Source organism: Orycteropus afer, unplaced genomic scaffold, assembly GCF_000298275.1.
Source record: "Orycteropus afer afer isolate SDZICR_OR568_19922 unplaced genomic scaffold, OryAfe1.0 scaffold00028, whole genome shotgun sequence".
Lineage (NCBI taxonomy): Eukaryota > Metazoa > Chordata > Mammalia > Tubulidentata > Orycteropodidae > Orycteropus > Orycteropus afer.
In genome coordinates, this window is record NW_006921615.1 from 4,629,404 (window position 1) to 4,646,719 (window position 17,316).

The 17,316-nt window shown below is 39.7% G+C and overlaps 1 protein-coding gene across 1 annotated transcript in view; it reads right to left on the reverse strand.

Moving 5' to 3' along the window:
- LOC103192476 (myosin regulatory light chain 12B-like) overlaps positions 1-9,643 on the reverse strand; it is a 15,312-nt gene extending 5,669 nt beyond the window's left edge. The window contains exons 1-2 of the mRNA XM_007935467.1: positions 9,460-9,643; positions 5,249-5,451 (exon numbers count right to left, since the gene is read on the reverse strand). Coding sequence (XP_007933658.1) covers positions 5,249-5,451; positions 9,460-9,643 — 387 coding nt within the window. The remainder of the gene's footprint in view (positions 1-5,248; positions 5,452-9,459) is intronic.
- Between the last annotated feature and the right edge of the window lie 7,673 nt (positions 9,644-17,316).

Consider the following 17,316-nt stretch of genomic DNA (forward strand, 5'->3'; position numbering starts at 1 on the left):
GACACTGGGAAGAGGTGGCTATGGGGAGGAAGTGGGAGGGGAGCTGTTGTATTGTAAATTTTGGTCAATGACATGAGACAAAGTATATGTGAACTGCTATATGAAAAGTGAATTTGCTCTGTAAATCTTCACCCAAATCAAAATTAAAAGAAAAAAAAGAATATCCTTAACTACATGAATAAAATAAATTAGGAAACTAAAGCAATACATAATCAAATCCTTTTCCAATTACACAGAGAACACTTTATTAATATTTTTAAAACTTTTATTGTGATTTGGGTGAAAGTTTACAGAGCAAATTCATTTTCCATACAGTTCACATACACTTTATCTCAGGACACTGACTGCAATTTCCCACAATGCAACAGCTCTCTTCTCACTTCCTCCCCATAGTTACGTCTTCCCTGTGTCCTTCCCTCCCATGCACTTCTGGCCCCCAATACTAATATAAACTCTGTAAGCTCTACTACTGAGCTTTTTAAATAATTTAATATAAAGCAAGTGTTTTCTATGGAAAAAACCTATATTTCATAGATATATATATATTTGAGGAAAGGCAGCTAAATGTTCTTGTGAGGCAAAATAATTTTAAATCCTTTTCTCCAAACTTAAAAAAAGTGTTGTATTGTTTTAAAATTAGAAAAAGCCAAATCCATAATCCTCCCATTCTGAACTTCACTTATTCAGCAGACCAATTATTGCCAGGATCCAGGATTAGAGTGAACCAAGCAGACATGGTACTACTGAGGGTTTTCTTTCAGTCTTCATCCATGTGCACACTTCTTTTTCTTTTATAATTGAGTCGTATCATACATAGGAGCTCTGGTAGCATAGTCTCTAAGGCACCTGACTGCTAACCAGAAGGGTGGCAGTTCAAACCCACCAGCCACTCCTCAGAAGAAAGGTTGGGCAATCTACTTCCATAGTGATACCGCCTCGAAAACCCATGGAGGGGTCACAATAAGTCAGGACCGACTTGACAGCACATAACAACATACCATATATATACTTTTATATTCTGCAATTTCCATTTTAAATACAATACTTTAAAAGCCCTCATCACTTTCTAACTTTTAAAAATATGTATTCTCGTTGTAACAAATAAATGATCTGAACTATATTTGCATATGTTATTCTGAACATTTGAAAATACAATAAATTTTCTTTGAAAATATTTTTTAAAGATGTTATGAATTTTTCAAAAAAATATGTAAGGCCAGTACAATGAGCAAACCCAGCACCAGACTGTAGTCTCTAAACATATCCCCTTAAAAGGAACAAAGGCATTTTGGAGAAATGGTTGATTCCAGATCTGAGTCAGGAAAATTCACAAAAGAAGTCCAGAACATTTTGCCATACAAGATAGCAAGCTGTCAACATCACTAACATATCTAGAGGACACAGAGCCCAATTTGAAAGGACTCCACTGACTAATGAGAGAGCATTCTGAGTATCTAAAAGAATAAGCCTATAATGCACTGAAACAGATGCACATCTGAAACTCATGTTTTAACCCATGAGTTCATAATGATACTAAAAGCAAATGAAAAGGAAACTCAGAGGTCATTTTTGTTACCAATGCATCATTCTGAAAACTAGTGCAAAAGAGAAAAAATTTACCATTTATCTCATCTTTTCTATACAGATTTTATTTCAGGGTAACCACATAGTTGATGAAGAAGAATTCTTCTTTATAGAAGAAGTCCAGCCAATAAATGAAGAAGGAATGATAGAAGCAATAAGTATCACCCTTCTGCATGCCCCAGTGAAGGAACGCTGGCACTGTCCACTAGCACTGCCTGTGCACATCCTGCTGAACGCCTGAACTGAGATGTGCTGCAGTGCAAAACGCACACTGCATTTTGAAGATTTAGTATAAAAAACTAAAAAAAGACTGTAAAATATCTCATTTATTTATACTGATTATATATAGAAATGATAATATTTGAACATAATGGGTTAAACATGTTATTAAAATTAGAGATGGCTTTTAGGCTGCTTAAAAAACCAGAAAACTCATATGTGTATATATCATTGATCCCTATCTTATCTGATATACCTTGGAGATTTTGTGAGGTTGATGTTGGATCATGGCAATAAAGCAAATATTGCAAAACAGTGAGTTTTTTGCAGTGTTTTTGGCTTCCCAGTGCACACGGAAATTTTGTTTCCTCTATGCTGTAGTCTATTAATGTACAGGAGCACTATGGAAAAGGTGAAATACCGTGAGAACTACTAAAACATGACTCAGAGACAGGAAGTAAGCACACGCTGTGGGAAACTGGTGCCTATAGATTTGCTTGACTCGGGGCTGCCACAAAACCGTCAATTTGTAAAAAAAAAAAAAATGCAGTATCTGTGAAATAAAATAAAGCTAAGCACAATAGAATAAAATATGCCTGTATACCAAAAGCTATTGTTTTAAAAAGAGTTTGTCTTACGAGATTGATTACTCCCGGACTAAAAAGTTTTCCCCCACCTAGCCCCACCCAAAATCACTGAGAGGGTAATTTAGTATTTAGGAAGATTTCTCTGTCAAATAAAAATACGACACTGAAAAGGAGCAACTTAATTAGTTCAGATTAGGGTTAGCTGTCAACAGCATGTGGAAAGTGCCTGAAGAGTAGGTGCTGAGGTGAAATGCTACCAACTAGCAGAACTGTCTAGAAATTAGAGCCAATAATTTTGAAAACAACGTAAAGACTTTTACAACACAGAATTTAAAAACAAATCTGAAAGACAGTTTGGACAATCATGGCAGATTTGAGTTAGTAATACCAAATTTACATTTAGTTTACGATTTTTAATATAATTTGTTTCACCAAATAACAACCAAACAATTCAAACAGTCTCAAAGATACTAAGTAGCATTTAAAATGGCACAGCATGTAAGTAGTAAGGTAATAATGAGGCATGAATTTCACTTTAAATCCTGCAATACTATAGGAAAAACAAGCACTGCTTTTGTTAGTTGCTGTCACGTGGATTCTGACTCCAGGTGACCCATGTATGCAGAGTAACACTGCTCCACAGGGTTTTCAGGGCTGCGATCTTTCAGAGGCAGGTCACTAGGCCTTCTGAGGTACCCCAGGGTGAGTTGGAACCACCAACCTTTTGGCTCATTGAGTGCTTAACTGTTTGCGCCACTCAGGGATCCATAAGAGAAAATAGCATGTATCAGATACCATGCTATGCATTATGGGGACTAAACTTTTGTTTAACAAGAGGTCTGTGCTCTTCAGAAATGTTATGTCCTAGAGAGATGAAACATGTGCATAATTAATAATATGGGTAATAATAGAGGTGGAATATACAACAGGGGCCTTCGAGTTCTCCTCAGAAGGAAAGGGTTCAGGGTGGCTGAGATAAATGTTTACAGCACTTACAGGGTACCAGGGCCTGTGCTCAGAGGCACTAAAGCTCAGTGGTTGTGGACAGGCCCTGGAGTTGAGTCTGCTGGATATGAACCCCGGTTCTACCACACTTACTAATGAAGTCACTTTGTACAACTAACTTCTCCAATCCTCAGTAAAAAAGAAATAATAGAAACACCTACTTTATAGGGTTGCATTAAAGACCGTATGAGATAATCCATGAAAAGTCCTTTGGACAATGCTTTGCACAGAGTAAAGTTCCAGGGCATTTTAAGGAAGATAACATTGTGCATGTTCCCTGAAGTCACACGACTTACAAGTGATGAGCTAGAGTTAGACCCAGTGCATAGTGCCTAGCTTGTCATCTTGACATTGCACCAAATGTTGAGACCAAATGTGCATTTAAGAAGAGGCCAATATGGAAAAACACGATGGAAAGAGCAAGGTGTATCTGAGCAGGTGATGTGGGGTGGAGTAGATGATTAATGTAGGAGAATAAAGCAAATAAGGCTTAACCTAAAAAGAGGAAAATGAGAAGAGTAAGAAAAATGACTATGTAGGCTTTGTTGGAAGGAGCTCTGGTAGCGTAGTGCCTAAGGCACTTGACTGCTAACCAGAAGGCTGGTGGTTCAAACCCACCAGCCACTCCTTGGAAGGAAGGTTCTGTAGTGATACTGCCTCGGAAACCCTAGGAAGGGCTGCTATGAGTCGGGTCCGACTCGATGGCACATAACAACAACAGGTACTGGTGGTGGTGGTGGTTGCCATTGAATTGATTCCATCTGTGGTGGTTATGTTTGTGTGTCAACTTGGCTGGGCCTGGTTGAGTGGCTGGGCAGCTGGTGGTAGTTATTCCCCAGATGAGAATGGCAATAAACTCCATGGTGGGACCTACCACAAGCAGCTGAGTAGCTGCTTTAGGGGTGTGGTCTGCTTCCCATATATAAGAAACAGCTTTGGGCATGGTCTCTAGCTTACGGCACGCTTGAACCCTGTATGCAGCCGTGTCATTGTTCAGCAGCCTGCCATGCTCTATCGACCTTGGGACTTTCAATGGACTTGAATCAATGGCCTGCTGTGTGGTTTGGTAATATCAGTACTGTGCCTCGTTACTTGTCGACTTTGGGTTTTATCAGCCTCAGCAGCTGAGTGAAGAAAAGCCCCAGCTTCAGTGGGCTGGGAGCAAGAGGCACAGCTGGAGCCCAAGGTTGAGGGGCTTTCACACAGCCCCTAGAGCCTGGCACTTCGAACTCAGACTTCTAGCTTCCCAAACTGGAAGAGAATAAATTCCTCTTTGTTAAGGCAACCCCATCTGTGGTATATTTTTGTCAGAGCAACACTAGGTAACTGTAACACCATCTCATGCTGCTCCCGTATGTGCAGAGCAGAACTGTACTCCATAGGGTTTTCAAGAAGCGGAATGGCGGGCCTTATTTCTGAGGAAACTTTGGGTGGGTTTGAACCACCAACCTCTGGGTTAGTAGTCCAGTTCTTAACCATTTATGCCACCCAGAAACTGCTATACAGGCTTACACATTTTAAAAAGGAATTTCTTCATAATTACATTAAAATGGAAAAAAACACTTTATTTTTCATGTTCATTAACTACACATTTTAGAGCGACTACAAGTTTCCTGAAGAAATAGTTTCCTCATCTAAGACACACTACTTAACAGATAATACAATTCTCCTTTTGGCTTTCAAGAAGTTCAGAATGAAATTCAAAGATTAATACTACAAACTATGCTCCTTCATGACCTACCATTCCCAGCTCATACTATCCTTTTGTAAATAATAGCCTCCTTTTACTCATTTCAAAACATTTTTATCTTACTGATTTTTTTTTTTTTTTAATTTCCTAAAAAATGTCTTACTCTGGAATAAAGCTGGGCATAAATAAATAAATAGCACCCACCTGTTGCTTCCTCATCAAAGCAAGCAAAAGCGTTTCTGATGACGTCTTCTGGATCAGTCCCATTTAGCTTCTCCCCAAACATCGTAAGGAACATGGTGAAATTGATGGGGCCCGGAGCCTCACTCATCATGGCATCGAGGTACGCATCAGTCGGATTCTTCCCTATACGAATTCAGAGTTTAATGTTGCGTGACGAAGAACTAACTCGATAAATAATCACTCTGCTATTGTTATGCTTCCCAACAAATTTTTTAAAGCTGCATCTCCATCACTTGAAACTAAATTTTCAACTGACTAGCATTAAGAAATATTTAAAAATGATAATTTTTGACAGCTTTAAAGGTCTTTGATACATCACTATAAAGATGCAGTCTGGGCTTAGGTTAAATGGTACTTATTCACTGGTATTTTCTGTCAACTTTCCCTTCACTATGTTTCATTAAAAACAAAACAAATACCTGAAATTATAAACCAGACGATGCCATATCATTATTACTGTAAAGGCTGAAAACGCTAAAGGTCCATCAGAGGGGACATTTCAGTATCAGTTACTAAGAAAATCTAAAAATCCATTGTTCCTATCATGGTACATTTGTCTGTGATTTCACTGTGTTTCAAAAATTGTATTTTTTTAAAAAAAAAAAAAACAGGTTTGCTGGTCCAATGGAGCCTGGTGGAACCACTGAGACTATGGCCCCTAGCTGCCCTTCAGGTCTGGAATTGAACACATACCTGTGGTTTCCAGCCAAACAATGTACAGGCATGTGAGTTAAACATTTACCTCAAGTAGACACACACCCTGGAGAGAAAAATCATGGGAGAAGGAAGGGCTGCTTATGCACAGAGAGACAGCTCAGGGGGCAGGAGAGTATGGAGGGATGGACACTGGGAAGAGGTAACTATGGGGAGGAAGTGGGAGGAGAGCTGTTGCATTGTGGTAAACTGTAGTCAATGTCATGAGACAAAGTGTATGTGAGCTGCTGTATGGAAAGTGAATTTGCTCTGTAAATCTTCACCCAAATCACAATCAATCAATCAATCAATCAATGTGAGGGGAAAAAAAGAAAAGTTTTCTTTCCTCTCCTTAATAAAAAAATAAATAAATAAATTTATTTTTAAGTTGGCCACTTAAGTTAAAACTATTAGGTGGGTTTAGAATTGGGAGCGTATCTTGAAGAGTGTTATAAGTAAGATACTATTAGGTTGCCAGACAAATCCCCAAAATGTTGTTTGCTCATGTCACTGAGTGATCTTACTTAGGACTGCTTATAATGAGAAAACTTTAATCTCAGTTTCAATGAGAATTCTCTCTTGTAGTACAGTTGGGAGGAAACTATCCCTAAAAGTTGATAGAAATTCCCCTGGAATGACAAGACAGTGTCATAGTAACAAAGGTACCCCATTTATACTGGCTATCTGTAAGCCCTGCTGATGTGATAAAAGCAGCTTTGAATTAAAGGTCTGGAATCCTGGGTTCAATCCTAGTTCTGCCACTGGCTGTGTAACCAGAGAGGAGGTGGCAACATGCTAGGGTTTACTTTTTTTAATCTGTAAAATAGACTAGCTGAACTTGGTACCTCTAAGGTGCCTTCTAGCACCAATTTGTATGATTCTACATGAAAAAAAAAAACCATCTGTAAGTTAGATATTCTTATCTAAGGGAGCATCTCAATATCACACCCAGCTAAGAGCCAATGTCACTGAAATCTGGAATCACAGTTCATGTATTAATTTTAATCCTCAGAATTCTGGAAAAACTTAATAATATGTTGTCATCTATTTCACTGCATTATAATCCTGTCTCATTATACCCATTCAAAATACCAACACATACATTAGTCTAAAACTAATCTAAAGATAAAATTCATTGAATAAGTAAAAGCAGCCAAAGAGATTTACTTTTCAACCTTTAGATTTAACCCAACCCTTTTGCACCAATTTCTAGGATGGGGTGGGGTGGGGAGTATGACCCCGAGGTATTGTAAGAACCTCAGGGTACAAAAAAGACACAGGGATTTAAAATGAATTGGTTTAGGCTAAGCACCTATAGAGCCATAGACCCATTCAAGGTGTCCAATATAGTCCGTAGATTTGAAAGGTAAATGTGTATCTTTCAAGATATGGGGTTCCCCCAAACAGTAGGCCCCAAAGTAGCCTCTTACTCTACTACCACTGTTGACTCAACAAATACTTAATGAGCACCTACTATGAGCAGGGTATGGGCTTGAGTGTTCAATCTTTGAAATACAGCTAATTCTCTCCATTTCCCTTATTCTGTGGTGATCTGCCCAAAAAAGGATACTTTGCTAGCTATTCTGAATGTGAAAAACACTGGAAAACAATCTACAATCTTGATTCTACTCTCATACCCAGTAAAGTAAACACTGCAAAGTGCTAACAATTAGTGAATCTAGGTAAAGGATATACGGGTGTTCATTATACCGTTTTTTCCACATTTTGTAGGCTTGAAATTTTTCAAAATAGTACGCTAGGGGAAAAAAAGAAAAACCAGTAAAAGAATAAATGCTAGTTAATGGTTTTGTGGATACAAAAAACAAACAAAAATTCCTCTCTTTGCCCTCTGGCACTCAAGTTGCCCTTCCTGGTTAATTATCTAAGCACCACAGCAAGTCCTCCTCAACATGCCAGCACCCAATGTTTGGTCTATTAAGGACTAAATTGCTTGTCCTTCCTTTACTCCCAACTATAAAATCAGTGCTGACTCTGGGCAGAAGATGTAGAACCTTCTGAGTTTCTCTCTCTCCCTCCCTGTCTTCCTTTTAAGATCAAAATAAACAGTGAAAGAGACTAACAATCAAAAAAAAAAAATTATTACCCTCTCAAAAAAAAACCCATTGCCACTGAGTTGATTCTGACTCATAGCAACTGTCATGGATTGAATTGTATTCCCCTAAAATATGTGTCATCCTGGCTGGGCCATGATTCTCAGTGGTTTGGCAGTTATGCAATGATGTAATCATCCCCCGTGATGCAACATGATGTGATCAGCCCATGAGCTGTAAGGGGATTAGGGTGGGATGCAACACCCTTACTCAGGTCCCAGCCCTGATGATCCATTGTTAAGGGGAGCTTCCCTGGAGTGTGGCCCTCATCACTTTGTATCTTATAAGAGATAAAAGGAGAGAGAATCAAGCAAAGAAGGAAGGACTGCAGTACTATCAAGAAAGAAGAGCTGGGAGTGGAGCGTGTCCTTTGGACCTGGGGTCCCTGTCCTGAGAACCTCTTAAACTCAGGGGAAGACTGATGCCAAGACGCATGGAGATCTCCAAGGAATGCTGGGACCACAGACGTTGAAAGGAGACAAGGACCTTCCCCCAAAGCCAACAAAGAGAATGTCTTCCCCCGGAGCTGGCACCCTGAATTTGGACTCATCGCCTCCTAACCGCGAGAAAGTTTCGGTTTGTTAAAGCCATCCACTTGTGGTACTTCTGTCACAGCAGCACTTGGTAACTAAGACAGCAACCCTACAGGACAGAGTAGAAAGGACCTGTAGGGTTTCTTAAGCTGTAATCTTTACAGAAGTAGGCGGTTACATCTTCATCCCACAGAGTGGCTGTTGGGTTTCAACTGCTGACACTGCAGTTAGCAGCTGAGTGCTTAACTACTGCACCATCAAGGCCGCTTAAAATTCACACAAGGGATGATACATTAACATCTATGTACCCAAACTAACTAATGGCAATTTATGTTTAATCAAATCTTGTATCTTTGTGTTTTATTATAAATAAAACAGTGGAAGTCCCTCCCTTGAACTTCCTTTCCAGTAGAACTGTCTTCCCTCCCCAGAGACAACTATTATCACTCATTACTGTCACCTCTTGTCTTAATTATTAACTATAATTTTGTTTGAAATTCTGACATGTTGCTACCTAGACATCCCCTGGCTTTCTATAGGCCTATAGTATTGAGCTAACAGGAATGTAAGCCTATCTGACCACTGCACCTGCCAAAGCCCCAATCCTGCAGGTTAATCCTATCTTATGACTGTCCAAGCCCCAGTATGGTACCCCTCCACCCCATACCCAGAAATTTCTCAATAGGCCCTTTGAGATAAAGAGATGAGTATTTGTACAATACACAAAACATGATTTTTAAAGAGCTAGACTATTATTTCTGGGAAGTGGGCATATAGAGCATATAAAAGTCTACCTAGAGAAGCAAGCATATCATGCAGATCTTCCTTGTCAATGAAGCCATCTCTGTTCTGATCAATCATGTTGAAGGCCTCTTTGAACTCCTGTATCTGTGACTGATCGAACATGGCAAACACGTTGGATGTTGCACGCTGAGGGCGCTTCTTGATGGTCTTGGTCTTTGCCTTTTTGCTCGACATGGTGGCTGTTTAATTCTGGAGTTAGAAAGAAAAACAAAACCAAAAAAGAACACCTAAGACATGAAACAAAAAATAATGCATTATACCTAAAGTTAGTGAGTAAAAAGAATGTGAAGTTATCACTTTAATTTGAGCAGGTACACATCTAAACTCTATTTTCAATGTGATAATTAAATAGCTAGGGGAAAAAAAGAAGTTTTGAAAGACCTAAGAAACAAAATACTCACACTTCCTGATTTTAAAACTTATTATACAGTTATAGTAATCAAAACAACCTGGTACTGGTGTAACTGACACAGAGACCAATGAAACAGAAGTGATACTCTAGAAATAAACCCACTTATCTATGGTAAATTGATTTTTGACAAGATTGCTAAGTCTCTTTGACAGGGCAAGAGGAATCTCTTCAATAAATGGTGTTGGTAAAATTGGATTTCCACACACAGAAAAATGAAACAGGTTCCATGTCTCACATGATATACAAAAACAAAATCAAAGAATTAAGGAGCTAAATGTGAAAACTAAAACCATAAAATTCTTATTAGAAAATGTAAGCACAATGTTTTTGAACCTAGCTTTTAACAATGGATCATCTAATATAATAACAAAAGCACAAACAGCAAGAAGTAAAATAGTTTAACGGGATCATGTAAAAATTAAAAACTTTTGTTTATTAAAAGACTTTACCCAAAAAAAGAAAAGAAAACATGAGCTACCAACAGAGACAATATCTTGGAAACCATGTATTTGATTAAGAATCTAAGAACAAAATATATATAAAACTTCAAAAAGTTAACAAAAAAACAAATAACCCATTCATAAAATGGGCAAAGGACTTGAGTAGACATTTCACCAAAAAAGACATTCAAATGGCCACCAAACACATGAAAAGATGTTTAATATCATTAGCCACAGAGAGATGCAACTCAAAACCACAATGAGGTAGCAGTCCACTCCCACTAGGATGGTTAAGATTCAAAACAATACAAAACAAACCCACAAGCAGAAAACAACAAATGTTGGCAAGGATGAGGAAAAACTGGAACTCTTATCCATTGTACAAATGCAAAATGGTACAGCAGCTGTGGAAAACAGTGTGGCAGTTCCTCAAAAAAAATAAAAGGAGAACTACCATATGACCCAGCAATTCTACTCCTAGGTATATATCCAAAAGACTTGAAAGCAGAGACTTGTACACCAGGATTCACTGCAGCACTGTAGCCAAAAAGTGGAAACCACCTAAATGCTCATCAATGTATGAATAGATAAAACAAGTATGGTGGAATACCACTCACTGAGTAAGGGAAATGAAGTCTTGATACATGCTACAATATGGATGGAGCTTGAAGACATTATGCTGAGTGAAATAAATCAATCCCAAAATGACAAATATTGTACTACCTCATTTACATAAAAAGACAAGAACAGGCAAATGTATAGAGATCAGTTTATTAGTGGTTACTAGGGGTGGGAGGAAGGGTAAAAGTGTAGTTACTACTCATGGAGTACTGAGTTCCAGTTTATGGTGATGAAAAAATAACATTAAGGGTAGGGTAGCTACTTAATATAATTGCTATCAATAAGTTGCACACCTGCAAAAAGTTGAATTGGCAAAAGTTGTGTGATATATTTAAAATAAGAGTAGCTGCTGAGGCTGCTTATGGACAACCAAATACCTCACGGAATTTGGTTTCTTGGTTTGGAGGTTCAGGTCATAGTTTCATGGTACATTCCAGTTAATTGGCCTGCTAATAACATGTATAGTGCTTTTGTCCTACCTCATTTTGTAATGCCTGAGTTTGAGAGGGTCTTAAAAGCTCATAAACAGCCAAGGCACAATTGGTCTCTATTCACTTGAAGCAAGAGAGGAAAAAGGAGCAATAGGAATAGGAAGAAGACATGAATTATGTGGCTGACTGCCTCCATCAACAACTGCCTCCTTTGCCATGAAACCCAAAGAACCGGAGGGTGCCTGGCTACCAGTACTGAACAGTTTGATCCAAGGTTCTACAGAAGAATCCTGATCAAAAGGGGGAACAGGTAGAATAGAATTTCAAATTCTCATAGAATCTAGACTTTCAGCAGCCATGGAGGATGGATGAACCCTTGAAACTACTGCCCTAAAATCATCTTTAAACCTTAAATCAAAAATAACCTTGAAGTCTTCTTAAAACCAAACAATAACTTAGCTTAACTAGCAATGAATGTCTGCCTTGAGCATTATACTCTTTTAAGAACTATCTATGTGCGATGTAATTGACAACAGGAACTTCAGGGGCAGTGAGTTTATACTACAGGGGGAGGAGCAACTCAGAAGAGGAGGGTGAGAACAGGTGCACAACTTGAAGAATGTAATCAATGTTATGGAATTGTACACTTAGAAATTTGAATTGGTGAATGATCTTCCATGTACATTCTACATATATGCATATTCTATGTCTATCTAGGAGCTCTGGTGGCTCAGTGCCTATGCCATTTGACTGCTAACCAGAAGGTTTGTGGTTCAAACCCACCAGCCACTCTGCAGAAGGAAGACTGGGCAATCTACTTCCGGTAAAGATTTACCACCTCAGAAAACCAAAGGGGGTCACTATGAGTCAGAATTGACTCGATGGCAGTGAGGTGTTTTTTTTTTTTTTTTTTTAATGTATATCCTCTATAACAAAAATAAATAAATAAATAAAAATTTCATGGGATCTATTTTCATTAGGTGGGAATTAACTTTAAAATGTATTTACAAAAGGTACATTTACTGAGCGTCTTAAAGTTCTGTGAAGTGAGTCTAATGATGTTACATAATCTACTAAGATTCAAAAAAGGGTCTTGAGAAGTGTTGCCCAAAGTGTAGTCATTTAATCACCTACAGTAAAAACATTCATCTTGATTATAAGAATATTCCTTCTAATATCCCAATGGAATCACCCAACCACTGCTATGGAGTCAATTCCAGCTCATAGTGACCTGACCCCATAGGGTTTCCAAGGCTGTAAACCTTTACGGAAACAGAATACCTCATCTTCCTCCTGCATAGCAGCTGGTCAGTTCAAACCACTGACCTTTTGGTTAGCAGCAAAATGCTTTAATCACTACACCACCAAATCTCCTCTTCTATGTGACAGAATCCCAAAAAGAACTCTGGACACCAAGGAGCAGGTGAATGTCCCTGGTTGGCAATACTCTACTGTCACACATCATTCCCATGAGGCATTAAGGCTGTCCGTAACTCCACACACACAGGGCGAGTGGAAACTCAGCATTTGGAACTCTCCAGGAGTCTGCTCCATGCATCAATTCCCTTGGCTGATTTTAATCTGTATCCTTTCACTGTAGCAAACTTACTACAAAAGCTTTCAGTGAGTTCTGTAAATTCTTCTAGCAAATTACTGGGGGCGTGACACTTGGCAGTTGGCAGTCGGAAGTGAGGGCAGTCTTGTGGATTGTTCCAACTCTGCAGTACCACAGCACAAAAACAAATGACTAGCCAGGTCAGTGGCTGAAATTTTGGACCTGGGTCTCAAGATTTCTGGCCTCAGAATTTTTTATATTTATATTGCCTACTTCTCTTTTTGCCAATCTAAAACACACTCCACAGTGGTTCAGCTTGGCTTAGTGATATAGTTTTCAAGTACGCCAGCCTTGGAGTCCTTATTGGAACATTCATGTCATTTCTTCTCCTCCCCGTTCGCCCTTGTCCTCAATAAATGCTAATTAACTTCTCCTTCCCATAATTTAGATAGTTAGTTGACCTTAATTACATTGAAAGTTAAGTCACAGAGGCAGAATGCTGTTGTATTAAGGTTATTTTCACATGTTAAAAATTCTATGATTCTAGTTCTTCAAGTTATAATTTGTATTATTGTTGCTATTGTGGGCCATGTCTGTTCCTATAAAGAGTTACAGCCTTGGAAACAGTAGTTCTACTCTCTCCTACAGGGTAACTATGAGTCACAACTGACTCGATGGTAATGGATTTTAACGACAAACAAAACCCAACCCTGCTCTTAAACTAGTTATGGATAGAAAATACCCACAGAGAACAGAGCCCATGACGTTATGCATAATTCTCAATAGCAATAAAAGCACTTTTAACTTCCGTTTCCAAATTTCTATTTTACTGTTTCTATAAATTTCTAATTTAAAGTGTGTAAAGTGTATAAATGGAGAAATAAATAAAGCCGTCAAAGATTTCATTTTACTCAGATCCACAATCAACACTCATGGAAGCAGCAGTCAAGAAATCAGATGTCATATTGCACTGGGCTAATCTGCTACAAAAGACCTCTTTAAAGTATTGAAGAGCAAGGATGTCTTCAAGGAAGACTAAGGTGTGCTTGACCTCAGCCAGTGGTATTTTCAATTGCCTCACATGCATGTGAAAGCTGGACAATGAATAAGGAAGACCAAAGAAGAGTTGATACTTTTTTGAGTTGTAGTGTTGGCAAAAAATACTGCAAGTACCACAGACTGCCAGAAGAACTAACAAATCTATCCCGGAAGTGCAGCCGGAATGCTCCTTGGAAGCAAGAATGGCCAGACTTCACCTCACCTACTTTGGTCATGCTGTCAGAAGAGACCAGTCCCTGGGGATATCATGCTTGGTAAAGTGGAGGGTCAGCCAAAAAGGGCAAGACTCTCAACAACATGAATTAACAGAGGGCTACAACAATGCACTGAAGTATATAGCAAGGATTGTAAGGATGGCACATGACCAGGCAGTGTTATGTTCTGTTGTACATAGTGTAGTTATCAGTCAGAGCCAACTCAATGGTACCTGACAACAATAACTAAGGGTATAAAGTGCTCTGGTGGTGCACTGATCAGCCCACTAATCAAAAGTTCAGAGGTTTGAAAACACCAGCTACTCTGCGAGAGAGTAGCTTCCATAAAGACTTATAGCTTTGGCAACCCTATAGGGTAACAGTTCTGTCCCATAGGGTCCCTGTGAATTGGAATCAACTCGATGGCAGTGGATGGGTTAAAGGGTGTATAGTGTCACAAAGGTACAACAAGGGCAGGGATGTAGGAATAGCAGCATTATAGGTGGTTGTCCTGTATTCCATGTGGCAGGAACCTGAGGCCTCCTGTCAAAAGCCAACAACAGTGTGACATATTTAGATGATAATCCCACTACAGCAGTATGTTTGCAAAGACACATACTAGTATGCAAATCAGAACATGAGCACTATAATCATTTACAGGTCCCTGTGTGGCCCAAATAATTAAGTGCTCGACTACTAGCTGAAAGGTCGGTAGTTTAAACCCACCCAGAGGTGCCTTGGAAGACAGGCCTGGCACAGCCTTGAAAACTCTATGGAACAGTGCTACTCTGCCCACATCAGGTTGCCATGAGTCAACTAACAACTTAATCATTTATAAGCAGCAATTGGCTGTGAACTTCATCTAGCCTCCATGGTTTTACTGGAAGCCTGGAAAAGATGCCCATGGAGCACCCTCTGTGATTTGCTGACATTTCTTGGAGTCATCCGCCTTTGCCTTTGTTATCTGTGTCCCATCACCTTAGGGCAAGTAAATATGGCTCTCATAGCAGTAACTTTCTGGTTTCAATCTTGGCTGCACATTAGAATCACCTTGGAAGTTTAAAAAACCTGACATCTAGATCCCAATCTGTTGTTGTGTGCCACTGAGTCGATTCCCTCCTAGCGAACCTGCATGACAGCAGAACTGCCTCATACGGGTTTCTAGGCTGTAATCTTTATGAGAGCAGGTCGTCGGGTCTTCTACCTCGAGGAGCAGCTGGCAGGTTTGAATTGCCAACCTTTTGGATAGCTGCCAAGTTAACCATTGCGCCACCAGGCCTCCTTGTCTAGCCTGAATAAAACCGAGCATCTGGGGCTGGGGGCAGACATCTGTATTCCTGAAAATGCACCAGGTAATTCTAACACACAATGAAGGTTCAGAACCAAGATGTTAACCCTTAGAATACACTGGCTATTTAGGCATTTACTTGTACGTAGTTTTTCAATGCTGATCATTATGGTTTAGTGCAGATACTGGAGACCTGGGTCCTAATTCCAGTTCCATCATTCACAAGTTGTATGACCTTGTGATCATTTTAGGTTTCCCAGGCCTCATTTTCCACACATACAAAAGAAAAAGTTTGGTAGATCAGAAGTCAAAAATCAGCAGCTACCAAACCATATGCAGTCTTCAGGGAGGTTTGTTTAAGTCCTCCTAGTGAGCCACTCCTCGGAAGGAAGATGGGGCAATCTACTTCCGTAGTGATACTGCCTCAGAAACCCAAGGAGGGGTTGTTATGAGTCAGGTGCGACTCGACAGCACATAACAACAACAACAGTGATGTTCAAAAGGAGCTCTGGTGGCGCAGTGTCCGAGGCATTTGACTGCTAACCAGAAGGGTGGCAATTCAAACCCGCCAGCCACTTTGCGGAAGGAAGATGGGGGCAATCTACCTCCATAAAGACTTACCACCTTGGAAACCCAACGGAGGTCACTATGTGTCAAAATCAACTTGATGGCAGTGGGTTTGGTTTTTGGTTTTTAGTCATGTTCAAAATGGCTTTTTGGAAAACTGAATTAGCTTGTGAACATTTAAAAAAAAATAAATGAACATTTTTATAAAGCTTGGCTTTTAAGCATCTTAAAAAGCTGCAAGGAATCACTGGTCCAGCATCCCAAATTCCTGAAGCAAGCCCACTACTCCCCACACCTCCCAGACACAGCTAGTATCTGCTATCTGCCTGGCCTCTAAGAGCATTGAAGATTGTTCCTTGGCCATGGTGGTAGCCAGGCTCTGAGATGAGCCTCAATGCTCACTTCTTGAATTGACACATGTGTGCAGTCCTCTCTTACAGTGGAAAGCACTGACCTATATAATTCATGCACTCCTCAGAAGGAAGATGGGGCAATCTACTTCTGTAGTGATAAGGCCTCGGAAACCCAAGGAGGGGTCGCTATGAGTCGGGTCTGGCTCAACAGCACATAACAACAATATGTAATTCATGGTATCCTGCAAAGAGATGGTGTGTGACTTCTGGGGCTAGTCCATCAGAGACATTGTGGCTTCTGTCCTGCTTACTCTTGGGTCCTGCTAGCCACCAGGTCCTAAGGACATTCACACAGCCTGATGTAGAGCCCCATGTGGCAGGAACCTGAGGCCTCCTGTCAAAAGCCAACAACAGTGTGCCAACCATCTTGGAGGCTGATCCTCCTTCAGATGTTTGCAGCCCCAGCTGACATCCGGTCTGCAATCTTGTGATACCCTTAGCCAGAACCACACAGCTAAGCTGCTCTGGAATTTTCGACCATAAGAAATTGTATTAAGGGGCTCTGGTAGCAGAGTGCCTAAGGCATTTGACTGCTAACCACAAGGCTAGCAGTTCACCCCTCAAAAGGAGGGTTGGGAAATGTACTTCTGTAGTGATACTGCCTTGGAAACCCAAGGAGGGGTCACTATGAGTTGGATCTGATTTGACAGCAATGAGTTTGTTTTTTTATTTTTTTTAGAAAGTGTATTAAACTGTTGTATTTTTCAACCTGCTAAAATCATGGTGAAATCTGTGATATAGCCATAGAAACCTAATAATGTCACTGTGTTTCCCTGACCTGCTAAACAATGCAATGTCTAATTTTAAACAATTGGAAATGTTAAAATAAAGACAATGTCTTTATTTCAGGATTATAGTCACAGAATT